Here is a 25,737-nt window from a genome sequence, read left to right on the forward strand (position 1 = left end):
TGCGAAGGTGCTGTGCCTGCCCCCCCCCCCGCCCCGGCAGACGGCACTTCAATTTGGCACATGGAAGGGGCCGGGGAGACCCCCCACCCCCAAACCGCCCCCCCAGCCCCTTCCCGGGGGGGCCCCCCCATCTTCCCTTCTTTGGCACATGGGGAATTTCGGCAAAGGGGGGGCCTGCACCCTGACCCCCACTTCCACAAACACCCCAGTGCGGGCTAGGAAGTGCCCCCCCCAACACACCACCCTGGGGAGGGGGGGGCACAGTGGGGAGCACCCCCCCAGCCACCTCCCTTTTTCCTCTCTCTTTTTTTTTTAAATACATGGATTTGGGGATTATTCCTTTTCTGTCTGACCCTGGTGCAGGCTGGGGGGCACCGGCCCAGGACAAGCGGCGGGGAGGGGGGGGGACACACCACGGGGGCCCCCCCCTAACTCCCTTCTGGGCCAGCGTTGAGGAAGTAGGTGGTCATCTCCCCCTTGCCCTTGACCTTGACCAGCCCCCGGCACTCCAGCACGTAGCCCTTGGCCGCCAGCACCTGGTACAGGTCTGTCGTCACCTGGGGGGGGACAACACACACACGGGGGCTCGGGGGGGCTCGGGGGGGGCCCTGTCCCCCCGCTCCCTGCCCCCCGGCTGACCTGGATGCGATCGGGGACCCCGGTGCTGTCCATGCGGCTGGAGACGTTGACGGTGTTGCCCCAGATGTCGTACTGGGGCTTGCGCGCCCCGATCACCCCCGCCACCACCGGCCCCATGTTCAGGCCTGGGGAGGGGACACACACGGAGTGTCACAGCCCCCCCGCCACCATGGGGGCGAGGGCATGGGGGGCATGCGAGGGGAAAAGGGGGCTGCAAAGGGATGGGCGGGTAAAGAGGAGCAGGTGGGCAAGGGCTCGCGTGGGCGAAGGGGCGCGCGGAGGAAGGAAGGGGCGCGCGGAGGAAGGAAGGGGCGCGCGAAGAGGTGTGCGAGAGCCTCTCTGTGCAAGGGCTAAAGGGCTGTGCAGCACCAGCACGTGCAAAGGTGCCTGTGAGCAAAGGGGAAAGGATGTGCGAGGGTTTGCGTGCGGAGAGGGGTGTGCGAGGGCTCGTACACAAAGTGGTCTGCGAAGGCCGTGTGTGCAGAAGGGCAGAGGCGTGCGAGACTTTGCCTGTGCCGAGGGGTGTGCAAAGCCAACGGGAGGGAGGGCGCGTGTGCAAAGCTCTCGGCGTGCCAGGCTACGCGCCAGGGCCGCGTGTGCGAAAGGGATGGGGCGTGCAAGAGGCAGCAGACGCGAAGCCGCGTGCGAGGGCCAGGGGCACGCACGGGGCGGCTGCCGGTGCAAAGGGGTGTGCAAGGGACGCTCACCGATCTTCATCTGGAAGTTGTTGAAGGAGTGCTCGTTGATGTACTTCATCTGCTCCATCAGGTGCATGGCGTAGTCAGCCAGCGCCGCGATGTGGCTCCGGCCCTCCCGGTCATAGGTGGAGGCGTTCAGCCCTGAGGCCGCCATGTAGGTGCTGCCAATCGTCTTGATCTTCTCCAGCTGACGGTACTTCTGCTCGCTGATGATCTGGGGGGACAGCGTCACCCCACCTCTCCGGGGCCCTGTGCACCCCATCTTCCTGCACCCTGTCCACTGCTCCACAGCCTCTCTAGCACCCCGTGCACCCCATCCCTGTGCACACTCTGCACGCTGCTCCACAGCCTCTGCAGCACCCCGTGCACCCCAGCCCCACACACAGGCTCAATGGCCTCTCCAGCACCCCGTGCACCCCATCTTCCTGCACCCCATCCCTGTGCACCCCACACATGCTGCTCCACAGCCTCTCCAGCATCCCATGCACCCCATCCCCATGCACTTCATCTCCATGCACCCCATCCTCATGCATGGTGCTCCCCAGCCCCTCCAGCACGCTGTGCCCCGCATCCCTCTGCACCCCACACACACTGTTCCACAGCCTCTCCAGTACCCCATCCCCATACACCCCACAATCCACCCCATTGCACCCCACTCCGCCCTCCGGCACCTCGTCAAAGTCGGCGATGATCTCGTTGAGCAGCCGCAGGCACTCGACGCCCTCGTTGTTGGCCTCCAGCTCGACATAGAACTCGGAGAAGTTGCTGATGGAGGCGAACATGACGGCCACGCACTCGCAGGACTGGTAGTAGAGCTCATCATTGCGACGCTCCCGTGCCAAAAAATGCGCCGCCACGTCCTTGGGCAGGATGTTGTGCAGCAGCCGCCGGTTGTACGCCTGCAGTTCCTCCATCTCCTCCTTCTCGCCTGTCGCCTGCATCACACAGTGCCTTGCGGGAGCCGCGCCGGGGCCCCGCGTCCGCCCCAGGGTGCGGGGAGGGGGTCAGCCCCAGCCCCTCGTCCCTCGGTCCTACCTGCAGCTTCCAGAGGAAGTCGAGGCGCGCAGTGGACTCGACCTGCTGCGCGTGCAGGTACAGCGCCAGCGCGAAGACAGCCAGGATGACAGGGGTGACGTACCGCAGGGCCACCTTCCCCTCCGCCGGGCTGCGGGCAACCCCCCGCCCGCTGAGACGGGACACCGGACGAGTCCGTGCCCACCCCAGGGACCCCAAACCTGCACCCAGACCCCAAAGATGCCCCCATCAAGGGATCCCCTAAGATGCACCCAACCCCTAAGATGCACCCACCCAAGGGATCCCCTATGATGTAGCTAATCCAGGGACCCCCAAACCTGTGCCCAACACCATAAGATGCACCCATCCCTGGGACCGTCTACAATGCACCCAATCCCCAAAGCTGCGCCCACTCCAGGGACCCCAAAGCGGCACCCAGCCCCCAAAGCTGCGCCCACTCCAGGGACCCCAAAGCGGCACCCAGCCCCCAAAACGGCGCCCAGCCTCACAGCACAGACCCCCAAGGGACTCCCCTGCTGCTGCCCACCCTCACCCCCCTACTCCCAGTTGGTCCCAGTTCCCCGCTCACCATTCGCCCTGGGTCACGTTGAAGGAGGGCCTGGGGGGGAGAGGAGCCGGGGGTTAGCAGGGTGGGGACATGGCTCCGAGGGTGGGGACACCCGGGCGGGGGGACACTGGGCACTCACAGGGCGTTGGCCACCACCAGCAGGTCGGCGTTGTCGAAGAGGGTGGCCTGGGGCCCCTCCACCAGCACCAGGTAGGTGGCCTCGATGGCCACCATGAGCAGCAGCTTGCCGATGCTGCTGATGTGCAGGAAGACGGAGCAGGCCAGCAGGCTCAGCACCACGCTGTAGTTGAAGTACTGCGGGAGAGACGCCGCAGGGATGCGCCGGCACCCCGTGGGGACCCGCTGCCGGCATCCCACATCCACGGGGACCTTGCACCCATGGGGACACCCTGCCAGCACTCTGCTCCCTCAGGGGCTCTGCACCAGCACCCATGGAGGACCTTGCACCCATAGGGACCTATGGCAGCACCCTGTATCCGCGGGGACCCTGTGCCAGCACCCTGTACTCTTAGGGACACAGCACCTGCAGTGCCCTGTACCCTCAGGGACACCGTGTCAGCATCCTTGGGGGCACAGTGCCTGTGGGGACCCCATGCCAGCACCCTGCACCCTCAGGGACCCTGTGCCAGCATCCTTGGGGACGCTGTGCCTGCAGGGACCCTTGTGCCAGCACCCTGCATCCTTGGGGACCCTGTACCAGTGCCCATGCAGGACCCTGCACCCACAGGGACCTATACCAGCACCCTGCATCGGTGGGGACCCCATTCCAGCACCCTGGGGGACACTGCACCCATGGGCACCCCCTGCCAGCATCTTGCATCCTCAGGGACCCTGTGCCAGCACCCAAGGAGGACACTGCACCCGCAGGGACCCATGCTGGCACCCACGTAGGACCCCATCCCAGTGCCCCGCGGCGGTGGGAGCCCTGCACCCATGGGTGCCCCACGGCTGCTCACCTCAGGGAAGTCACAGGCCAGCCCGTCATGGTGGCAGGGGCCCATGGGGGTTCCCAGGGAGAAGTTGAGGACACGGAGCTGGCAGGGTCCCACGGCCTCGGGGGTGATGTTGAGCTCGCGGGCGGCGCAGTCCCGAAGGGCCACCCGGCTACAGGCGAACTGGGGGGGCGAGAGGGGTGAGCCGGTGCCCCACAGCCCCCCGCAGCCCCCCGACCCCACGTCCCTACCATATTGACGACGGCGGCGACAAAGACGAGGAGGATGGTGAAGACCCCGATGACGGTGCTGTGGGTGCGGGACTGGACGATTTTCCGGGAAAGCTGCTGCAGGGCGGCAGGGAAGAGCTGTGGGGGGGGAGAGGGACCCCATCATGCGCAGCCGAGCACCCCCGCACCCCTACCCGTCGGCCCCCTACTCACGGTGACGCAGGAGTAGACGGCGCAGATAAAGAGGATGGCGGCAAGGAGGATGAAGATGCCGACATAGACACCGAGCATCAGTGGGGAGCTGGGGAGAGAGGCGGCCGTCAGCGCTGGGGGGGGCGGGGGGCTGGGGGACTGGGTTGGGGGGGGGCACAGCACTCACTGGGGGAACACCACAATCTGGAGGCAGCAGATGAAGCAGAAGACGAGGAGGGTGCAGGCCACGTAGCCACCAAAGCGGTCGTCCACCTTCTTGGAGTACTGTGGGGAGGAGAGGGGTGAGCCAGGCTGGGCGGAGGGGGACGGAGGGGACCCCGGGGGGAAGGAGGGGACAGAACGGAGGGGACCGCACAGATTAGAGGGGTCAGAGGTGACCCATGGCTGGGACAGAGAGGGTGGAGGTGACCGCAGGGGCTGGGATGGAAGGAACCATGAGGCCAGGGCAGAGGACCCAGGGGATGGAGGTGAGACGAGGGGGACAAAGGTGCTGATGGGGCCAGGACAGAGGGGACTTCAGGGGTCGGAGGGGACCGCAGGGCTGGGATGGGGGGACCCCCACCTTCTTCTCCAGCTCCGACGTCTGGAAAGTGAGCAGGAACTTCTTGACGTGATCCTTGCGGAGCTGGTCGATGCTGCGGGCGTCGATGGCCCGGCTCAGGAACTCATCCACCTCGTCCTCGGGGTTGAGGGCCTCCTGGGCACCACGGCTGGGAGCACGGATGGGTCAGGCCCCCCCGGGCACCCGGCTCTGCCCCAGGGAGAGCCTGGCTGTGACCCCCCCCGGGGCACCCCAGCATGGGGACACTTACTTGTCCTTGCTGGAGTCATCGATGCCCTGGGGAGACACAAAGGAGATGGGGGGTGTCAGAGACACTGGTATGGATGGGGGGGACCCTCATAGATGACAAGGACAAGGGGCATCCCCCAGGGTCACCAAGGATGGGGGACAGAGTCCCAAGGGTAACCAGGATGGGGGGGACCCCCAAGGGTTCCCCAAGCCTGGCAAGGAGGGTGCGGGGGTCTGCAAAGGGAGGAGGAAGGGATCTGAGAGGGACCCGAGGGTCCCTAAGGCCAGTGAGGACAGGAGGGATCCCCAACAACTGGTGAGGACAGGGGGTACACCTAGGGACCCCCATGGGCTGGTGATGATAGGGGGGATCCCCATGGGCTGGTGAGGATGGGGGGAGACCTGGGGGTTCCCCAGGGCCATGGGGTGCAGCAGGCAGGAGGAAGCAGGCGAAGGCTGCGGGCAGGGCTGGGGAAACCCAATGGCAGACGCGGAAAGGTGGTGAGCAGCCGATACCGCCGCGGTGGGGACCCCCCATGCCCGATGCCCCCCCCCCACCGAGGCCGCTCACCATCTGCCGGAAGGCCTTGGAGTCCTTGGTGCGGGAGAAGGAGCGCTCGGGCACCCAGCGTGGCACCAGCCCCTCCGTCGAGTTGGCACGAGCCCGCTGCAGCTTGGCCAGGATGGCTTTCTCCTCTTTCTGCAGGGCAACGTGGCCGTGAGAGGGTCGGCCCCAGGGTTGCCCCCCCCCCCCCAACCCGGATCCCCCCCACGTGCCCCCCAACTCACGCGCTTCTGGCTACAGCCGACGATGAGGAAGGTCTCGATGTTATGCTCCTTGAGGTAGGCGTTGCGCTCGCCCCCGTGGCCCGGCTCCACCTCGTAGTCCCCGTTCAGGTACTGCAGCGTCGCCCAGGTGATGTGGATGCGCCTGGGGATGGGGGGGATGAAGGCACTGAGCCCCCCCGCCCTGTGCCCCCTACCCCAGTCCCCAGCCCAGACCCTCCAGCCCGGCTCACCCGGCTTTGCCGCCCGCTTCCATGTGGTTGGCGAGGGTCACGTCGTTGGACCAGACGTCGAATTGCCACTTGCGCAGCCCCAGGACGCCGCAGTGCACCCGCCCGCTGTGGATGCCCACGCGCATGTTCACGTTCACCCCTGTCACCTCGCGCACCAGCCTGCGGACGGCACCGGCACCGCGTCAGCCCAAGGCACCGCATCAATGCATCCCGGGCCGGCCAGCACCGGGGATGTGCCAGCACCGGGGACGGGCACAGCCACCCAAGTTGTGGTGGCACCGGGGACGTGCCAGCACCGGGGACGGGCGTGACCCCCGTGCTCTGCCCCACTCACGAGATGGCCTCGATCATGTCGACCCCCATCTCCACGCAGCAGTGTGCGTGGTCCCCGCGCGCCTCCGGCAGCCCCGACACGCAGTAGTAGCAGTCCCCCAGGATCTTGATGCGCAGGCAGTGGTTCTCCTGGGGGGGACGGGCAGGTCAGGGGGGCTCTGGGACCCCCACCAGCCCACCCCAGCCCTCCCACTCACCGCCGCCAGCTTGTCGAAGCGAGCAAAGAGCTCGTTGAGCGTCATCACCAGCTCCTGGGCCGTGCACTGCGAGGCCAGGCTGGTGAAGCCCTCGATGTCTGCGAAGAGGATGCTGCCGGGAGGAAGAGCATGGGCTGGGGAGGGACCACACACACCCCCAGACCCCCTCACCTGGTGACACCCCCCCCAAACCTCACCCACCCCCAGCCCGCACCCCCGGCCACGCGGTACCTGACGTTGTCGTGCTTCTGGATGTAAATCTTGTGGAACATCATGTCCTCCTTCTTGGTGTTGATGTCCTCCTTCATCTCCATGGCCACGTGCTGGGGCAGCACCGACAGCAGCAGGCGCTCCTGCACCCCAGCACCACCCCATTAGTGGGGGGGGCCAGGGCCCTGATGGACCCCCAGCCCGGCACGGGAGACCCCGGGACCCCCGGGACCCCCAGCCCACCTGCTGGCGGTTCTCGCGCTGGAGGTGCAGGCGCGCCTGGATGTAGCCGCGGGTCTCCTGGAAGGCCTGGCGCTGCGACACCTCGGCCGGGTAGTGGGTGCAGACCCCCACCACGTTGGTGCAGAGGAAGATCAGGGCGTTGGCGCTGAGCTGGCAGGGGGAGGTGGGCTCAGTGCGGCCGCCCAGGGACCCCTGGCCCCATGGCGAGAGCTGGCCCACTCTGCCACCCTCCTCTGCACCCCAAAACCCGGGCTCTGGTACGGGAAGGTGCTGCCAAGGGGAGCAGGGGGGCTGTGAGGGGGCAGGGAGACATGGGGACCTGGGGATGCCGGGCAGGGGGACGTGGGGATGCAGGGAGCCAGGGGACAAGGGTGAGGGGGATGTGGGGCACTTAAGGACATGGGAAACCAGGGTGGGAGGGGCTGCAGGGACATGGGGGACCTGGAGACCCGGAGCAGGGGGACATGGGGCACCTGGAGCTGCAGGAAATCAGGGCACGGGGCACGCAAGGACCTGGGGACGCAGGGTAGGGGGGACACAGGGGACCTGGGGACACAGTGGACCAGGTCAGGGTGAATGTGGGGGTCCTGGGGACCCAGTGCAGGGGGGACACGGGGACCTGGGGCTGTAGGAAACCAGGGCAGAGGGGACCTGAGGATCCAGGGCAGGGGGGATATGAGGATGCAGGGACCCGGGGCAGGAGGGGACATGGGGACGCGGCCAGGCCCTGCGGGCCCTCGGGAAGCGGAGGAAGCCGGGGGAGGGCCGGGAAGCGGAGATGGCTGCAGCGGGAGCGCTGCGGTTTCCCCGCTCCCCATCCCCGTCCCTGTCCCCCGGGACCGGGGCCAGGGCTATTTATAGTGCTCAGGCAGGCTGGGAGCGGGGCCCTCGCACCCACCCGCCATCCCCTTCACATCCCCCTGGCCGGGGGCCACAGCCCCATCGCTCCCACCTCGAGGGGTTACCCCGCTGAGGGGGGCTTCCCCTCCCGTGAGCCCCCAAGCCCCATTGGCCTCGGCCCCCCCGGCCTCCCCCCCACCCCGGCATGGCGTTCCTTGCCCTGCGCCCCGTGGGGACAGCACGTGGCCGTGGCCCCGGCCAGGCAGGGCGAGGGTGACGGGTGGCCCCGCGGCGAGGAGGTGGGAGCATAGCGAGGCCCTGCCGGGGGCTGTGAACACGCAGCCCTGGGGATGAGGGGAGCCCCCCCGCACCCCCCTGTGCATGCAGCACCCCACTGGGAGCACCCGCCACCCCGGGGGGTCACTGCCAGGGTCGCAGCCACCCCCCTGCCCTGGCGCCCTGGTGCTGCATCCCCCCTCGGGGGTTTCCGCCGGCCCCACAACAGGGGCTTTGTGGGTGCCCCCCGCCCACCCCGGCACAGCCCACAATGGCGGGTCTGTGCCCAGCCCCGCTGGGATGAGGGGCCCCCTCACCCCCTGCACGGGGCCGTGGCAGCGGAGCGACCCCCAGCCACGCCGCAGGCAGCACCCGCGGGACCCTGGGCGTGGGACCCCCCTACACACCCCTGGACGGCTGAGGGGCCCCTCCCGCATCCAGAATTTTCCATGTGCAGCAACACCAAGCGCAGAAAAGCACAGTTTTGCGGAGAGGGACTCAGGGAGCCGCCGGCGGGGATGGGGGGGCTGCAGGTGGGCAGCACCCCCTTGGCACAGCCCCCCCCCCATGTGTGCCCCCCCTCCAGCCCTACCTGCTTCCAGAGGAAGGGGTCGGCGGCGTTGCGGTGCCAGGCGATGGCGAGGTGCAGGGCGGAGAGGAGGACGCCGGCCAGCACGGCCGCCCGCATCCGCACCGGCAGCAGCGTGTAGGTGATGTAGATGAAGAAGACGCTCCACCAGACGCCCTCGGCCGCGCTGCGGGGCACGACGGCCACCGTCCCCAGCGCCTGCACCCCGGCCAGCAGCCCCAGCACCACGTAGCTCACCACCCACATATAGTCCTGGGGGAAGGCGCTGCGGCTGCACAGCACCATCAAGAGCAAGAAAAGGGCCGTGGCGCTGGCCAACGCGGCGGCCGCCGGCACGTGCGGGGCACCGGGCAGGCAGTGGAAGAGCAGCATCACCCCGCAGACCAGTACCAGGACCCCCATCAGCACCGTCAGGCTGCTCTGGTTCATCTGGAAGAAGTAGCGCTGGTAAAGCCGCTCCAGTTTGGCCGACTGGAAGCGTTTGGAGCGGAAAACCTGGAGCAGCCGCCGCCAGCACTCGCCGGCCGACGGCCGCCCCCCACGGCCCCCAGCCGCCTTCGGCCCCTTGGCTTCGCCATCCTCCAAGCCCAAGTCCACCGATTTGAGCCCCAGGTCGCCCGTGGGCCCCTTCTTGCCGTAGTGGTCCTCCTGCCAGGTGCAGCGCAGCCCCCGGGGGGGCCCCCCGCCCCGCTCCATCTCAGGGTCCTGCAGGCAGCTCATGTAGCGGGGGCCGCAGAGGGCGGCGCGAGGGCGGGTGCCCTTCTTGCCGTTGCGCTCCCCCCATGCCGTCTTCCGCTCGTCCACCTTGGGCACCAGGATGCCGCTGAACCACGACATGCTGCGGGCACCGGGAGGGGGTCAGCACTCGCTCCCCCACCCCGACGCCCCGAGAGGGACCCCGGTGCCCACGGGGGTGCAAGGCGGCATTCTTCCCACCCGTCAGGGACAGGCAGCGAAGGGCCCTGACGTCCCACCCTGGGGGATGCAGACCCCAAGCCCCAGCTCTCCCGCCAGCCCCACGGCCTCTGCAGGCACGGCGGGTGCCCGGTGCCGGTGTCCCGGTGCTCGGCCCTGCCAAGGCCTCCCCGAGCCCGTCCTCCCCGGCGCAGCGACCTGCAGCAAAGCTGGAACCGTCCCGGGCGTCCCGGCCCTGTTTGTCTTGAACGGCGGCCAACGGGCTGCACCAGGCACCGCTCCCCCGGGGCACCGGGGACCAGACGGGACGTGGCAGCCGGTCCCAAGCCCCGGGGCAAGCGGCGGTGGGGAACGGCCGCCCGGGAAGGGCCGGCCCCGGCGGCAGCCGCCTCCCTGCCCGTACGCCGGCCCGCCTGCCCGCTCCGGGCACGGCCCGCGGGGAGCCCCGCCGAGCCCGGCCCGCTCCCCCCGGCCCCGCCAGCGCCCTCCCGCCTCCGCCCCGGGCAGCCCCGGGCACCGGGCAGCCCCCCCCGAGCACCGAGCAGCCCCCCCGGGGCCGCACCGCTCCCGCCGCCCCGGGGCCCAGACCGGTGTCGTTGTCCCCCCCCCCGCCCCGGTCCTCGCGCAGCGCCCCGGTCCCGGTCCCCACCGCCGCCCCGGCCCCCCCCCCCCCCCGCCGCGCCCGGTGCGCCCGGACGGCCCCGCTCACCTCCGCCTCCGGCGCCGCCGCCCGCGGGGCCCCGCGCCCCGGCACGGCCCCGCCGCCGCCGCCTGCTCCTACACGGCGGCCGTGCTGCGCCCCCGCCGCCCCATCCCGCGCCCAGGCCGGGCCCCCGGTGGCGGTGGCGGCCCCGGTCGCGGTCGCGGTCGCGGTCGCAGCCCCGGCCCGCCCCGGCCGGTGCCCGCCCCCCCCCCCCCCCGCCCGGATCCGCTCCCGGGCGCTCCCGGCCGGCGGCCTTAAAGGCGCAGCGGCGGCGGCGGCGGCCCGGTACGGCCCGGTACGGCCCGGTGCGGCCCGGTGCGGCGGGGGAGGCGCGGGGCGGCGCGCGGGGGCGGCGGGCGCGCGCGCGGGCACGGGCGGACCGGCAACCCCGGGGCTGCGCGCACACACACACACACACACGCACACACGCACCGCCGCGCTGCACCGACATGGCGGGGACAACGGGGACACGCGCAGCCGGGGCCCCCCCCGCGCGCACCCCCCCCGCACCCCCCCGTGCACCCCCGTGTCTGCACACGCGCCCCCCCCCCCGAGCGTGTCCCTTGCACACCCCCCCGCACACCCCCCCCCGCACACACCCCCCTGTCCCCCCGTGCCCCCCCGCCCCTACACACCCCCTTGCCCACGCACACGAGTGCGCGCCCTTCCACGCGTGTACAGCCCTGTTGCACGCGCACACGCGCGCCCCTTTGCGCGTGGGTGCTCACACGCACACGTACCCCCCCCCCCGCGCACACACTACGCGCCCCTTAGGCACCCCTGGCACGCACACGCGTGCACGGACACGCGTGCACACGCACCCTTGCACACGTACACACCGTTTTGCACACACGCAGGCACACCCCCCCCCTTGCACCCCCCCTTGCACCCCCCCCTTTTGCACGCACACCCCGTCAGCACCCCATGCCCAGGCGGGCGCAGGGCACCCCCCCACTGGGGTCCCCGCCTGGCCCCCCACTCCCGTGGGGGGGACAGGCCCTGGCACCCCCCGCCCGTGGCCGGGCCCCCCCCGGCCCCCCCGTAGCGGCGGTGCCGGGCCCCGCGGCCCCCCCGCAGCGGCGCTGGGCCCCGGGGAGCGGTGATTAATCATTAATTAGCAGCCGCCGCCGGGCCCGTGTCCCTGCGGCCCCACGCGGAAGTCCCGCCGCGCGGGGGGGGGGGGCACCGGAGCTCGCCGTGGGGGACGGGCCGGGGGGCATCTCGGGGGACACCCGGGGGGGGCCCAGCACACCCGCACCGGGTGCCGGCACCCGCAACCACGGGGATGGGCGCTGAGCTCTGCCTGTGCCTCGCCCTGCCCCGGGCCGGATCGGGCCCATGCTGGGGCCCCCCCAGTCCGATCCTGACCCTGGTGGGGGTCCCCGGGCCGGATCCTGGCCCTGATGGGGGGTCCCCGGGCAGGATCGGGCCCATGCTGGGGCCCCCCCAGTCCGATCCTGACCCTGATGGGGGTCCCCGGGCCGGATCCTGGCCCTGATGGGGGGTCCCCGGGCAGGATCGGGCCCATGCTGGGGTCCCCCAGTCCGATCCTGACCCTGATGGGGGTCCCCGGGCAGGATCGGTCCCACGCTGGGCTCCCCGGGTCCGATCCTGGCCCTGCCGGGACCCCCGGGCCGGACCCTGCCCTCCCGCCGCCCCTCTCCCCGACCGGGCGGTGCGGTGATGCTGCAGCACCGCGGCGCGGGGCCGGATCCGGCCGCCCCCGTGGGCACGGCGGGGACACGGGGCGTGGGGTGAGTGTGCGGGTGGGCTGCGCGCCCCCCACGGCCCCCCCGCGGCCCCGCCTGCCCCCCGCGGGGGTATATGGGAGCAGTTACCCCCGGGGGGGGGGGGGGTAGATCCCCCCGGGGGGCGCACGGCGGCCGCGGGAGCCGTCCCGGTGGGGTGCGGGCGGCGGGGCTCGGGGCTCCCGCATCCCCGAACACGCGTGGGCACGGCCGCGGGGCTCCTCTCTCCCGGTGCCGCCCGGACGGTCGCCGCAGCGGCGCGAGTTGCGGGGAGGGTCTGTCCCCGGTGCCCCCCGGTGGCTGCCCAGCGGCGGGGGCGCGGGCCGGACGCCACGGGGATGGGCGCGGGGGCGGGCGGGCGGGGGCGGGGACGGCCGGGACGCCCCGGCGGCCCCGTGTGATGCGGAGCGCGGCAGTGGCGGCGGCGGCGGCGCGGCCCTTCCCGGCGGAGCGCCGCGGTCCGGTGCGGGGCGGCCCCGCCGGGATCCCGGGGGGGTCCGGTGGGTGCCGCCGGGCATGTCCGCCCCGGCGCAGCCCGCCGCTCCCGGCTCCTTCCAGGTGAGCGGGCCGGAGCCCTCCCGGCCGCCGCGGGCCCGGTGCGGCCCGGTTCGGTTCTGCCCGCAGCGCGGGGGGCCGCCGGTGGCAGCGCAGCGGCGGGACCGCGCCGCCCGGTGCCTCCCGGTGCTGACCGGCCGCCCCCGCCGCTCCCCCCGCAGAGCCCCCGGAGGCTCCCGAAGCGCAAGAGCCGCTTCAAGCGCTCGGACGGCAGCACCTCGTCCGACACCACCTCCAGCATCCTCCGCAGGCAGGTGAGCGGGCCGGCACCGGCACCGGCACCCCGGCACCGGCACCCCGGCACCGGCACCCCGGCACCGGGGCGGGGCAGCCCCGCCAGCCCCGGCCCCCCCGCCGCGGCTCGCTCCCGGGGGGCAGCGGCGCTGCGGCTCCGCATTAAGGCACGGACCGGAGGGGAGCGGCCGCGCTCCCCCGCCCCAACCCCCGCACCGGGGGGACCCGGGCGGCCGCCCCCGCTCCGCCGCTCCCCCGGGACCGGGGCTGGGCGCCGGCACCGGGCGCCGGTGGCATCGCAACAGCCGCTCCCCGCGGCTAAAAATAGCGAGTGCTGCGTCAGGGCCGGGCCGACCGCCGGGCACCGGCACTGCGGCGCGGGGGGGGGCGGCGGGCGGCCCCGGGGAAACTGAGGCAGCGGCGGGGGGACGGGGCGGGGGGAGGCCCGCTGGGCCGCCCCGCCCGGTCCATCAGCCGGCACCGGGCCGCCTCCCCGCGCTGCCCGGGGGGGGGGGACACACGGAACCCCCCCGCCGCCCCCCGCCCGCCTGCTCCGGTTCCCCCCGGCCCGAGCGGCGCCCCCCGGCCCGGCCGCCGGCGGGGGAGCGGGTACCGAGGCGGCCCCGGGGAGGGCGGGGGGTTCCGGTAGGGGCGGCCCCGGGGGGCGCAGAGCGGGTCGAGCATCCCGTTTCCCTCCCCGGGTAGCACCTGCCCCCCCGGTGTCCCCCGGTACCCCCGTGGACCCCCGGCCCGGCCCCGCACCCGGCGCGGCCCCTTCAGCACCTCGGAGAGGGCCCGGCCCGGCCCCGCCGCGCTGCCCGGTACCGGGGCCGGTGCCCGGTGCCCGGTATTCGGTGCCCGGTGCCGGTGCCCGCGGTCGGTCCCGGAGCTGCCTGCAGCCCCCGCCCCGCCGAGCGCTGCCCCGCGGCCCCCGGGCCGGGCCCGAGCCATCCCGGGCTGGTCCCGCCGGTGCCCGTCCCGCTGCGCGGTAACGGGGCGGGCCGGGCCGGTCCCCCGGGGGCCCGCCGCTGCCCCCCTCCTCGGGGGCGGGGGGGGCGCGGCGGGGGGGCGGGAGCGGCTCCGGCCCCGCCGCAGGGCTCGCCCTGCAGACGGGGCTGCTACCGGCTCGGGGCAGGACGGGGGCCGCCGCACCGGAGCATGGAGGTACCCACGGGGACCCCCCGCCGCCGCCCCGGGACCCCCGGCTGCGGGCTGCGGGGGGCGGCAGGGCCCCTCCGCCGCCGCCCAGGTCCCCCCCCCCTCTCCGCACCGGGAGCTGCCGTCTTTGCGAACTGCCCCCCCCCATCCCCCGGGAGCTGCCCCGGGGCCCCGGCCCGGTGCACCGCACCGGCGCCGCTCGGGACCCCCGGCTGCCACAGCAGCCCCCCGGAGCTCCCAGCGGAGAGGCACCGGAGCCCCCCGTCAGCCCCGGGGAGGGGGAACCGCGACCCCCAACCCGCCCCCCCCCCCCCCCAGGCTGAGCCGGCGGGGGCGGCTCCGTGCGCCCCGGGGGGGCGGCGGGAGGCGGGGGCGGGGAGGGGCGGGGAGGGGCGGCGGCGGCGCGGCGGAGCGGGCAGGGCCAGCCGGAGCCCGAGCCGCAGCCGGAACCGGAGCCGGAGCCGGTGCCGGTGCCGGAGCCGGGCGGGGGGGGGCGCGGGCGGCTCGGCTCGGCTCGCCCCGTCTATGTCGTTTTCTGACTCCAGCGCTACCTTCCTGCTCAACGAGGTACCGGCCCCGGTACCGGGGGGGGCGCGCCCGGGGGTGGGGGGGTGCTGCGCCCCGGGGCGCGGTGATTGCGCACCGGGGGCTGCGCCCGGTGGAGGGGGGGGGGTTGGCCGTGCCCGGTGCAGCGGTTCGTGCCCGGTGCGGGGGGGCTCTGCCGCCCCCCGGCCCTTTGTTCCCCGCCGCGGGTCTCGCCCCCCCCCCCGCCCCCCGGCAGGTGCCGCCGGGACCGGGCGGGGGGGGGACCCCTCCCCATGGCCCGGGACCCCGCGGGGGCCGATGCTCCGGGCCGGGGGCTGCATGGGGGGGGGTCGTGCTGTACTGGGGGGGCCGCGCTGGGGATGCTGGGGGGGGAAGATGCTCGGGGGGGCGGTGACGACGCTGGGGGGGCCGTGCTGGGGAGGCCATGTTGGGGGGGGCCGTGCTGGGAAACCATATTGCCCGCGTTGGAGGGGGGGGGCCCAGGCCCCCCCGCCGATGTGAGCGAGGTGGGATGTGCGGGGTGGGGGGGGCCCCGTGTGCGGGGGGGGGGGGGTCGGGGCTGGGCAGCGGTGCTGAGCTCGGCCCGGCGGGGCCCGGGGGCCTCGGGGGGGGGGGCCGGGGGGGCTCAGCCACATCCAGGGACCTATAAATATTTCACCGCAGCTTCTGCGCCTGTTCCGGGCGCAGCAGGCGCCGGGCAATTACCGGCGGGGTGGGGGGAGCCGGGGGGGGCTGCACCGAGCACCCGCCGGGCACCCCGGGGTGGGGGCGGCCGTGTCAGGCCCTCATCCCCGGGGGGACGGGGACCCCTGGTCCCAGCCCCCCCTCCCCGGGGGCTGGGGGGTCTCCCCCCAGGACGCGGGGGCTGCACCCCAGGGCAGCCACGCTGGGCGATGCCACCCGTGTTTGCCAGGCTTGATGCCACCATGGACCCCCCCCAAAAGGCAGAAGGGGCTGGGGGTCAGCGGGGTCCCCTCCCCGGACTGGCACCGTCTCAGGGCGAGGTCCCTCTTTGTGGGGGTCCCGCAGCCCCCCGGCACTCAGCCCCGTCCCCCCAGGGCTCGGCAGACTCCTACACCAGCCGCCCGTCCCTGGACTCCGACGTGTCCCTGGACGAGGACCGCGAGGGCGCCCGGCGCGAGGTGGAGAGCCAGGCCCAGCAGCAGCTCGAGAGGGCCAAGGTACCGGGGGGGGACACCCAGGGCACGGCCCGGGGGGGGCTGGCGGGGCCCGGGGGTGCTGACCCCCCCCACCATCCCCAGCACAAGCCGGTCGCCTTCGCCGTGCGCACCAATGTCAGCTACTGCGGGGCGCTGGACGAGGAGTGCCCGGTGCAGGGAGCCGCCATCAACTTCGAAGCCAAAGATTTCCTGCACATCAAGGAGGTGAATTGGGGTGCTGGGGGGGGGAGCCAGGGCCAGGGAACCCCCCCCGGCCTCACCCCTGCCCTGCCCTCGCCCAGAAATACAGCAATGACTGGTGGATTGGGCGCCTAGTGAAGGAGGGGGGGGACATCGCCTTCATCCCCAGCCCCCAGCGCCTGGAAGCCATGAGGCTCAAGCAGGAGCAGAAAGCCAGGTAGGGACTGGACCCCCCCCGACTCCCCCGGGCCCCCCAACACTTGCTCACCCCCCTCCTCCCCCAGGAGAGCTGGCAACGCCTCGGGCCTCGGCGACAGCGGGAACCGGCGATCGCCTCCCCCCTCCTTAGGTAAGGGCAGGTCCTGGCCCAGGGGGGTCCGGGGGGGGGTCCCCCCTTCGCTGTCACCAACCTCTGTCTCTTCTCTCCTCTCCCCAAGCCAAGCAGAAGCAGAAGCAGGTGAGTCCCCGGGGCTGTGCCCCGGGTGGGGGGAGATGGGGAGGGGGCTCAGGCAGGGCCGAGTGCAGCCGCTCTGGGGCGGAGTGGGTGGGGGCAGACCCCCCCCTCTGCCCCTGGTTATGGGGCTGGGGGGGCTCCAGCATGCTGGGGTTCTCCGCAGTGGGCATATTGACCCCTTCCTCCCTGGAGGTGGGAGCGCAGAGCGCTGACGCGTCCCCGTGTCCCCCCCGCAGACACAGCACATCCCGCCCTACGACGTGGTCCCCTCCATGCGGCCCGTGGTGCTGGTGGGGCCCTCGCTGAAAGGATATGAGGTACAGGGGGGCCGCGGGGCGGGGGGGCCAGTGGGGGGGCCCCGCTGTGCCCCCAGGGTGGTGGCCTGCACCCCCTCATCCCCTCCCTGCCCGTCCCGTGCCGGTGACGGGCAGATGGCGGGGCCGAGGGCTGCTGGCAGGGCGCCGGGCGGCTGCCACCTCCCTGCCGGTGCCATCTGCCACCGGCTCACCGTGGGCTCACCGGGCTGGCGGCCCCACCGGCAGGTCACCGACATGATGCAGAAAGCCCTCTTCGACTTCCTCAAGCACAGATTTGACGGCAGGTGAGACCCTCCACCCTCCCCAGGACCCCCCCCATGGCCCCGGGGGGGCACCCAGGTCCCCACCGCCCTCCCTCTGCCCCCCAGGATCTCCATCACCCACATCACAGCTGACCTCTCCCTGGCCAAGCGCTCCATCCTCAACAACCTGGGCAAGCAGGCTATTCTGGAGCGTTCCACCACCCGCTCCAGCATCGGTGAGGGGCCGGGCTCGCCCCAGGGTGCTGGGACCCCCCTGAGGGGCCAGCCCAGCCTGACACACCCCCCCCGCCTTGTCGTCCCCACCCCAGCTGAGGTGCAGAGCGAGATCGAGCGCATCTTCGAGCTGGCCAAGTCCCTGCAGCTGGTGGTGCTGGATGCCGACACCATCAACCACCCGGCCCAGCTGGCCAAGACCTCGCTGGCACCCATCATCGTCTACGTCAAGGTGTCATCCCCCAAGGTGAGGGGTGACTGCGGCTCTGGGGGGGGCCCCGGCTGCCCCCCACGGTGCTGTCACCCTCCTCTCCCCTCCCCAGGTCCTGCAGCGGCTCATCAAGTCCCGTGGCAAGTCCCAGGTGAAGCACCTCAACGTGCAGATGATGGGCAGCCGACAAGCTGGTGCAGTGTCCCCCGGTGAGCCGGCAGGTCCCCCTCCACCCTGGGGGTGCCCGGGGGGGTCCCTGAGCTACCCCTGACCCCTCTCGCCCACCCCCCAGGAGCTCTTCGACGTGATCCTGGACGAGAACCAGCTGGAGGACGCCTGCGAGCACCTGGCCGAGTACCTGGAGGTGTACTGGCGCGCCACGCACCACCCACCGCACGCTCCCCACGCCGTGCCCTCGCCCACCGGCCTCCCGGGCCTGCAGGTACCCCCCCGCAGCCCCTCTCCTGCTCCCCGCGGGCAGGCGGCTCAGGGGTGCACGGGCTGGGGGGGACGCAGCCCCCCCGCCCCTGCCATCCCCGCAACCCCGTCCCTGCCCGCAGAGCCAGCAGCTGCTGGGGGAGCGGGGGGAGCACTCGCCGCTGGAGCATGACAGCCTGATGCCATCGGACGAGGCGGGGAGCGCCCGGGGTGGGGGGGGCCGGTTCCCAGCCGTGCCCCCCCCCGTCCCAGCCCCTAATAGCTGTCCTTGGCCCAGGGGCCGGCTGCGCTGCCAGTTCCTGTCGTGGTTGCGCTCGGTTTGGCGGTCGGGCGTGCCGGGGCCCTGCAGCCCACTGTTGTGGTGCCGGTGGGGCTGGTAGAGGTCGGGGTAGGGGTCCGCGTACTACTATTAGGGGCTGGGACGGGGGGGGGCACGGCTGGGAACCGGCCCCCCCACCCCGGGCGCTCCCCGCCTCACCCCAGCGCCACGCTGGGGGTGCTCAGACAATCTCCCTCTCTCGGGGAACTCCTCCGCACCGGCAGCTTCCTCGCGCCCGGCCCCCGGGCACGTCTTTAGCCATAAGCACAGGGTGGGGGCCGGCGGCCAGGATGCCCTGGGATGCCCCCCCGGCTCTCGGGGACTTGGGGACAGCCACAAGCCTTCTCCCTGCCTCAGTTTCCCTGCCTGGCCCCCGCATCGCAGGCTGTCTCATTCCCCGCAGGGCAGCTGCCATAAACAGAGGGTGCCTCCCCCCGAAAGACCCGTGGGCCAGGTAACGGGGAAGGGGGGGACAGTTTTAGCAGCGTCCCCCATCCCGCACGGACCCGAGGAAGAAGGGGAAGGTGCCCACTCCCCCCCCGGGGCTTGGCCTGCCCCCTCCCCTGCCCCTGCATGGGACCCCCAGGAGGAGGGGGCCACACCAGTCGCTTTGCTCTGCACCGATTTCTCCCAGACCCGGTCATCGCAGCCAAACCGCTTCCTCCCCTGGGGAGGGGGGACAGAGGGGGGCAGCCGGACCCCGCATGGTGGGGGGGGGCCTGCTCCATGCCTGCACTCGCTGCCCCATCCCCACCGCCCCGCTCCCCGCGTAGCCGTCACCGCACGTCACCGCACAGTCCTGTAAATACGGCACTCACCGCCCTCGGCTGCTCGGCGGAGGGTCCCGGCCCTGGGATGAGCCCCCCAGGGCCCTTCGCAGGGAGCCGGCCCGAGCCGGCGGGGGGGGCAGCGGGTGGGGGCCACAGATTTGTTATAATTTCTTTTGTAGAAAGCACTGATTTCCCTGTAACCAGTTTCAGAAACACAAGAGTGCTCGGAAGTGCCGGTGTCTGTGTCTCTGGTGGCGGGGGGACAGGGGACACACCGGCATGGGGACGTTGGGCTGGGGGGGGCACCGTGTGGGAGAAAAGGCCCAGTGCCAGCGGGTGCTGAGCACCCAAAGGCTCTCCCTTGAGGGGTAATGCTGGCTCCTGGCCCCTCTGGGCGTGCTGGAGGGCTCAGTGGGATGGCACCCAGAGGCCGGCGGCGCCGCAGGAAGGGAGAACGTGAGGAGGCGAGGTCCGGCAACACAGCTGCGGGTTTATTCCTGCAGCCTGGAATTTCAGCTAAAAAAAGGATGCAGTGAACACAACTCCTGGGACAGCCCTGCCTAAAAACCAGCACGCGAAGCCCAGCACCAGCCCTGCCCCAGCAGCAGGCGGGCAGGGAGGAACCTGCCCCCAAGCAGCCCCCAGCAGCTCCACGGGTCCGTGGGGAATGCAGGGAGGGGGACTGGGAGAACAGAGGGGACATTCTGGGACACTGCCGGCCCCAGTCGCTGCTGTTGGCAGTCCCGGCTGCACAGGGGCCTGGGGGTTTGGGAAAAGAGCGGCCAAAAAAGTCCTGGCAGCCCCCAGCCCCGCTGGTCCCGTCGTCCCCAAAGGGGTGGCCGAGAGGGGGACCCCGGCCCCGGGGACTCAGGCGAAGATGGTTTCCTCCCGCCGCTTCTTGGTGAGGATGGTGCCAGGCTTGTGCTGGGCGTCGGGGTGGTTGGCCAGCTCGGGCGGGCAGGAGGACACCGGGCTCTCCAGGATGGCCTGCTTCAGGTCGTAGAAGACGGTGGAGTCCTCCTTGGTGAGGAAGGTGATGGCTACGCCGCTCTTCCCTGCTCGGCCCGTCCGCCCGATGCGGTGGATGTAATCTGCAGGGGGGAGGCAGGGTCAGGCAGAGCCTCGGCGCAGGCAGCGCTGGGGCCAGGCAGCCCCCGCCGCACCCCGCAGCCCCCCGGCCCCGACTCACCCTCGATGTTCTTGGCCATGTCGTAGTTGACGACCATGGAGACGTCGTGGATGTCGATACCACGTCCGGCCACGTCCGTGGCCACCAGGATGTCCTTGGCCCCGGCCTTCAGGTTGGAGAGAGCGAACTCCCGCTGCTCCTGGCCTTTGCCGCCGTGCAGGGTGCAGGCGTTGTACTGTGGGATGAGGGGGCGGTTAGCCGGGGGTGCCCGGAGCCGTGTCGCGGGGTCCCCACATGGGGACGGGGGTGCAGGGGCTCAGGATGACCCCCACCCGCCACAGCCAAAGTTGAGGGGCTCCAGCTCAGCCCAGACTCACCCCCATCTTCTCCAGGGACTTCGCCAGCACGTCGCAGCCCTTCTTCTGGTTGACGAAGATGATGATGGGTGGGTCGAAGCCCTGCTCCAGGATGGCTAACAGCTTCTTCCTGTTGGGGGGGAGGACAGTTGGGCAAGGAGAGGCTGAGGTGCCCCACGGGAGCCCCTCCGCTCTCCAGAGTCCCCCTCCCAGAGCTCCCTTGCCTTCAAATGCCCTAGACCACCCCCCAAGACTCGGCCTCCCCATTCCACCCCGCCCCAGCGGCCCCCTCCACACCTCTTCTCCGACTCCGACATGAGGAAGACCTTCTGCTCCACCCGCTCATGCGGTTTGCCAGCGGAGCCGATGTAGACCACAGCCGGACGACGGAGGTAGCTGCGGGCCAGGCGCTCCACCGCTGGCGGCATGGTGGCTGTGAACATGACGGTCTGCGAGAGAACGGGGCAGTGAGCACTGTCCCCTGTGGGGCAGGAACGCGGCTGCCGCTCCCTCGCTCCCTTGGCCCCTTCTCCAAAGCCCCAGGTCATCCCCTCTCCACCCCACGGAAGGTGCTGAGCCCCGCGAGAGCACCCACAACGACGCCCCAGGTCTCCTGCCTGCACCCACCTGTCTGTACTTGTGTTTCCCCGACTCAAAGTTGGCCAACATCTTCTCGGGGTCCTCGGCCTCATCGGTGTCGGGTTTTTGGTTGGTGACGGGCATGTGCTCGAGGATCTTCTGCACGTCGGGCTCGAAGCCCATGTCGATCATGCGATCCGCCTCGTCCAGCACCACGTAGGTGCAGCGGCTCAACACCAGGTACCGGTTCTCCAGCACGTCGATGAGACGCCCTGGCGTGGCGATGACAATCTGGGGGGGGCCAGGAGGGTTGGTGTCCGCAGCCTGGGGCTAAACTGCTCCCCCCCAGGCCCCCCACCGCCCTCCCCAGGGGCTAACACGCACCTCGCAGCCCATGCGAAGACGGAAGCCTTGGTCCTCGCGGGAGATGCCTCCGATGACGGCCACCGTGCGGATGCCCAGAGGCTTCCCAAACTTGATGGTTTCCTCCTCGATCTGCTGGGCCAGCTCTCGGGTGGGGGCCAGGATGATGGCGTAGGGACCCTGGTCCGACTCCTCAATCCTGCGGCGTGGCAGGGCATGACCGCGTCACCCACGATGTCATGCTCTGCCCCCTCCGCAGCGTCACCCCACCGCCCTGCCCCGTCCCGCCTACCGATCGATCTTGGGCAGGGTGGTGATCCACACCAGCAGCGGGATGAGGAAAGCCGCGGTTTTGCCGCTGCCGGTCTCAGCCACGCCGATGATGTCACGGTTCTGCAGGCCGATGGGGATCGCCTGGCGCTGGATGGGGGTGGGCTCCTGGCGAGGGGAGCGGCAGATTTAGGAGCAGAAGTTCCCCTCCTCACCCCTCCAAAGACTTAACCCCAAGGGCCAGCCCTTTTCCCCTCAACCCAGCAGCTCCCCCGAGGGCCGTTGGGGTCCGCTGGCAGCAGCCCCCCCTCCCCGTGCCCACCTTGTAGCCGCACTTGTCGATGACCTCCAGGATGTGGGGGGGCAGGGAGGAGTCCTTCCAGGAGCGGATGGGGTTGGGGATCTTGCCCCCCTTGGTGGTGATGCTGTAGTCCTCACGGAAGATGCGCCAGTCCCTGTCCGTCATCTCGTCCAGCTTCTTCTGGGACCAGTGCCGGTCGTCCCAGCGCTGCTTGGCCTCCTTCTTCCGCAGCTTCCGCAGCCGAGCCCTGGGTGGGGGGCAAGGAAGGGGACGGGGCTCACCCCGTGCCTCTGGGGAGGCTGGAATCGTCCTCCCACCCATCTGAAGAACGTGCCGCAGCCCAGAGCCTCCCCCCAGCTCTGCATCCCAGCCAAGCAGATCCAGCCAGGACCCTGGACACCCCTCGGAGCCCTCCCAGCTGCCCCCAGGAGCACTCACTCCTCCTGCTCCTTCTCCTCCAGCGTCCGCCTCTTCTCCATCAGGTCCCCGTAGAAGCGCGACTGTTCCCGTTTCTGCTGCTTCAGGTCGATCCCTGCGATGAAGCCCCGGCCCAGCAGCTGCACTTGGTGCCGCTCCTTGTACCTAGAGCAGGGCGGGAGCGTCAGGGGTGGGGCTGAGGCTGTCCCGCCCCCCCAGGAGCACCCCCAGCCCCAGGAGCACCCCACCACTCACAGGGGGTTGTAATCGATGGAGGTGTCTTCCGATGCGTCCCACTCAAAGACGAACTTGCGGTCATTCAAGTGCCGCGTGCGTCTCCGCTTCTTCACTCCTCCCAGGTAACGCTCCTACGGGCGGGAGAGGATCAGTGGGGAGGGAACCCAGCCCCCCTGGCCCCCCACCATCGCCCCAGCCCGGCCCCCAGCGCTACCTTGATGGCATGGAGCTCTTTGCTCTTGTCTTTCTCCTCCCGGATCTTCTGCCTGCCCTCCTCATCCTCTGTGCCGTTGGTCTCCCGCTCCATGCGCTCGCGGCGCTCCCTGCGCTCACGCTCCTGGGGGTCTTCTGGGGAGCAGGGGAAGGGTCTCAGAGCCAAGCACACACCCCACCCAGGGCTGGGGGGCTCCGGGGGTCCTGCCCCAGCCCCTCACAGCCAGGCAGACCGCGGTGGGGACACCACCTTACCCAGCATCTTCCTCCCCATCTCCTGGAACTGCTTTCTCTTCTTCCTCTCCTCCTCCAGCAGCCGCTGCCGCTCCTCCACCTCCTGCTGCCGCCGCCTCAAGGCCTCGGCCTCCCGCTCCGCCTTGGACAGGAACTTGGGCTGGGAGAAGAGAGAGGAAGGCTCACACCGGGCCTGGCAGCGACCCCCTCACTGCCAGGGCTGCCCCAGGACAGGACCCTCCCTCCAAACATCCGTCCCGTACCGCAGGCACACAGGTACGGGAGAATCCCAAGGCAGGGAGAAGGCTTCTGCTCCTACCTTGGCTTCCGCCTCCTCTTCAGCCTTCTTCTTAGCCAGCAGCTCCTCCAAGGACAGGGGCTGGGCCTGCAAACGCGAGGCCGGACCATTAGCAGCTCCCAACACGGACCCTTTGCCTCACCAGAGCAATCGCCCCCAGGAGCCATTCCCAGCCAAGCCCCCTCTGCCCCTCCTCACCTTCTCCTTCTTCAGGGCATTCTCCTCCTCCTCCTCCGCTTTCCGTGAGTCCCGCTCCTTCCGGGACTTTGAGTCCTTGCCCCTGCTCGGGGACAAGCTTCCCAGCAAAACAAAGAGGAATCAGGCACCGAACACAGCCCCAGGGTCACCTCATCCCCACTGACCGGGGGGATTCCGCTCTCACCCAGGACAACACTTCCGACAGGGAATGGCACTGGAGTGCTTACAGGAGTGTAGGGACACCCCGAAAAGAGAGGGGGCTCACCTCGACCGCTTCCTGTCCTTGTCCCGCCGATGCCCATCTTTATCCCGGTCCCGGTCCTTCTTGCTCCGGTCCCGGTCGCGCTCTTTGTGCCGGCGATCCCTGCAGAGTGGGGCAGTCACAGCGTGGCCCCAACCCAACCACCCACACCCGCTCTTTCATGGGGCCGTTACAGACACATGAAAGCGAGAGAGTTCTTCCCTAAAAAGCCGGGGAGCCCCCTGTAACACCCCTCACCTCTCTGTCGACTTGGAACGGGAGCGGGACCGTGACCGGCTGCCTCGTCTCCTGTCCCGGGACCGGTGCCGCTTCCTGTCCTTGGAAGGGGAACCCTTGCGGTCCCGGTCCCGGTCCCGATCCCGGTCCCGGTCCCTTTCTGGGGAGCGGGAGCGCTTCCTCTCCTCCTTGGCAGGAGATGCGTCCCGGTCCTTCTTGTCCGTCAGTTCTCCGGCCATCTGCGGGGGAGAGGGTCAGATGGAGCTGGGGACTGGGGTGGGGGGGACCCTGAGAGAGAGTGGGGAGACATGGGAGACCCGGGGAGGGGGCAGAGAGAGTGCAGGGAGGGCTGGGGGACTCGGGGAGGGAGCGGAGAGGGCTGGGGGACCCCGGGAGGGAGCGGGGAGGGTGCAGGGAGGGCCGGGGGACCCGGGGAGGGAGTGGGGAGGGTGCAGGGAGGGCTGGGGGACCCGGGTTTGGCGCAGGGGGACCCGGGGAGGGCGTCGGGGTAGCTACGGAGTCCCGGGGAGGGCTGGGGGACCCGGGGGACCGGGGGGACCGGGGATGCAGGCCCTGCCCTGCGTGCCCAGTGCTGGGGTACAGCCCAGTGACGCAGTGGCGGGGTCCTCCAGCCCCCCGGGCCCGCGGGGGTCCCCGGGGCCTTCCTACGGGCGGGCCCAGCGGCCGCAGGCGCCCGGCGCCCCCCCGCCCCGCGCTCACCGCCGCCGGCCGCAGGCCCAGGCCTCAGCGCCGCGCCGCCGCCATGTCCGCCGGGCGCCGCGGGGCACGCCGGGAAGGCGAGGCCGCCCCACGCGCCGGGACTACAACTCCCGGCAGCCCCCGCGCCTGCGGAGGCCGCAGCACCGCCGCGCCCCGCGGATCCTTCCGCCGCGCGGCGCCCCTGACCCCGCGCACCCTCGAACCCCGCAATGACCCCCCAGCCCAGCGCGGGACCCCCCCCGTGTCACTGTCCCCACGTCCCTGCGCACCCCACGGCGCCGTGTGAGAGCCCCCGCAGTTGGGGGGGGGGGGGGGGTCCAGGCAGAGCCAGGGAGGGGCTGGGGGCAGAAAGAGAGGCCGGGGGGGGCCTTTATGGGGTGCCCGGGGGGGGCACCCAACTGGGCCAGGACCCCCCCACCGCAGGGACTTTGCCCTCTGCATCACCACCCACGGGTGACAACACAGGCAGCTGTCAGCAGCACCCGTCACCCTTCCCCACTGGTGACACAGGAGGGACCCCACACCAGGGGGGACCCCAACACCCCCCCCCAGCAGCACAGGATCCACCCCCCCCCCCCCAAAGACAGGACCAGGCGCCCGCTGCACATGGGTGGGTGTTATATTTCCGATAATAAATAAGCTTTTTAATAACACTGACCATGGAACAGAGACACCCCCACACCCCCCCCAAGACAGTCCATAAAACAGCCCCCCCGGCACCCCCCCTCCCCGCCGGGGTCCCCGGGGGCCAAGCAGCAGATGAGGGATGGGGCAGCGCTGGGGGAAACAGGATGAGTCCGTGGATGAGCCCCCCCCGGGGTTGGGGAGCAGCTGTCAAGCACCCTCCCCAGGCCCCCCCCCACGGCAGCTCCATGGGGGCTGCCCCCCCGGACGGGGGCTGGCAGGGGAAGCAGCGTGATGGGAGGG

At 71.5% G+C, this 25,737-nt stretch overlaps 3 protein-coding genes across 4 annotated transcripts; 1 reads left to right on the forward strand and 2 right to left on the reverse strand.

Moving 5' to 3' along the window:
- Nucleotides 1-397: 397 nt before the first annotated feature.
- On the reverse strand, nt 398-9,649 carry ADCY6 (adenylate cyclase 6). The gene is made up of 21 exons (XM_059832808.1): nt 8,816-9,649; nt 7,108-7,257; nt 6,886-7,007; nt 6,655-6,766; nt 6,459-6,586; nt 6,125-6,283; nt 5,895-6,036; nt 5,677-5,805; nt 5,128-5,153; nt 4,878-5,025; nt 4,482-4,579; nt 4,316-4,403; nt 4,124-4,240; nt 3,897-4,055; nt 3,059-3,234; nt 2,941-2,970; nt 2,373-2,502; nt 2,009-2,272; nt 1,347-1,551; nt 640-764; nt 398-557 (listed from the first exon to the last, which is right to left on the reverse strand). The coding sequence occupies exons 1-21, from the start codon at nt 9,647-9,649 to the stop codon at nt 429-431; spliced, it is 3,471 nt and encodes a 1,156-aa protein (XP_059688791.1). The 3' UTR covers nt 398-428.
- Nucleotides 9,650-12,679: 3,030 nt separating this feature from the next.
- On the forward strand, nt 12,680-18,664 carry CACNB3 (calcium voltage-gated channel auxiliary subunit beta 3). The gene is given in 16 exon segments (XM_059832754.1): nt 12,680-12,736; nt 12,895-12,987; nt 15,730-15,852; nt 15,934-16,056; nt 16,134-16,249; nt 16,317-16,381; nt 16,470-16,489; nt 16,723-16,803; nt 17,029-17,087; nt 17,172-17,281; nt 17,375-17,526; nt 17,603-17,668; nt 17,670-17,699; nt 17,783-17,932; nt 18,051-18,138; nt 18,651-18,664. Coding segments are annotated over 16 exon segments (1,332 nt in total). The 5' UTR covers nt 12,680-12,694.
- An 823-nt stretch (nt 18,665-19,487) lies between these two features.
- Nucleotides 19,488-24,843, reverse strand: DDX23 (DEAD-box helicase 23). Of its 2 annotated transcripts, none has more exons than XM_059832793.1 (17): nt 24,811-24,843; nt 24,112-24,329; nt 23,878-23,976; nt 23,613-23,709; nt 23,436-23,501; nt 23,138-23,276; nt 22,884-23,014; nt 22,688-22,800; nt 22,454-22,597; nt 22,037-22,262; nt 21,737-21,882; nt 21,466-21,643; nt 21,130-21,372; nt 20,800-20,951; nt 20,524-20,632; nt 20,207-20,381; nt 19,488-20,108 (listed from the first exon to the last, which is right to left on the reverse strand). In XM_059832793.1, the coding sequence occupies exons 2-17, from the start codon at nt 24,327-24,329 to the stop codon at nt 19,885-19,887; spliced, it is 2,460 nt and encodes an 819-aa protein (XP_059688776.1). In that variant the 5' UTR covers nt 24,811-24,843; the 3' UTR covers nt 19,488-19,884. The 2 variants fall into 2 exon arrangements, with proteins under 2 accessions (XP_059688776.1, XP_059688775.1); XM_059832792.1 differs by having other exon boundaries at nt 22,884-23,017.
- Nucleotides 24,844-25,737: the final 894 nt, after the last annotated feature.

This window comes from Gavia stellata, chromosome 36 (assembly GCF_030936135.1).
Source record: "Gavia stellata isolate bGavSte3 chromosome 36, bGavSte3.hap2, whole genome shotgun sequence".
Lineage (NCBI taxonomy): Eukaryota > Metazoa > Chordata > Aves > Gaviiformes > Gaviidae > Gavia > Gavia stellata.

What these genes read in the sequence shown, in the direction of transcription:
- ADCY6 (XM_059832808.1), bottom strand. Translation starts at nt 9,649, where the DNA reads ATGTCGTGGTTCAGCGGCATCCTGGTGCCCAAGGTGGACGAGCGGAAG. An exon ending in ACCCCTTCCTCTGGAAGCAG is followed by an intron (nt 7,258 to 8,815) that starts GTAGGGCTGGAG and finishes TCCCCCTGCCAG; the next exon opens with CTCAGCGCCAACGCCCTGAT. An exon ending in CCAAGGCCTTCCGGCAGATG is followed by an intron (nt 5,154 to 5,676) that starts GTGAGCGGCCTC and finishes GTGTCTCCCCAG; the next exon opens with GGCATCGATGACTCCAGCAA.
- DDX23 (XM_059832792.1), bottom strand. Translation starts at nt 24,329, where the DNA reads ATGGCCGGAGAACTGACGGACAAGAAGGACCGGGACGCATCTCCTGCC. An exon ending in AAGAGGAGGCGGAAGCCAAG is followed by an intron (nt 23,277 to 23,435) that starts GTAGGAGCAGAA and finishes CTCTTCTCCCAG; the next exon opens with CCCAAGTTCCTGTCCAAGGC. An exon ending in GATGGGGAGGAAGATGCTGG is followed by an intron (nt 23,018 to 23,137) that starts GTAAGGTGGTGT and finishes CCTGCTCCCCAG; the next exon opens with AAGACCCCCAGGAGCGTGAG.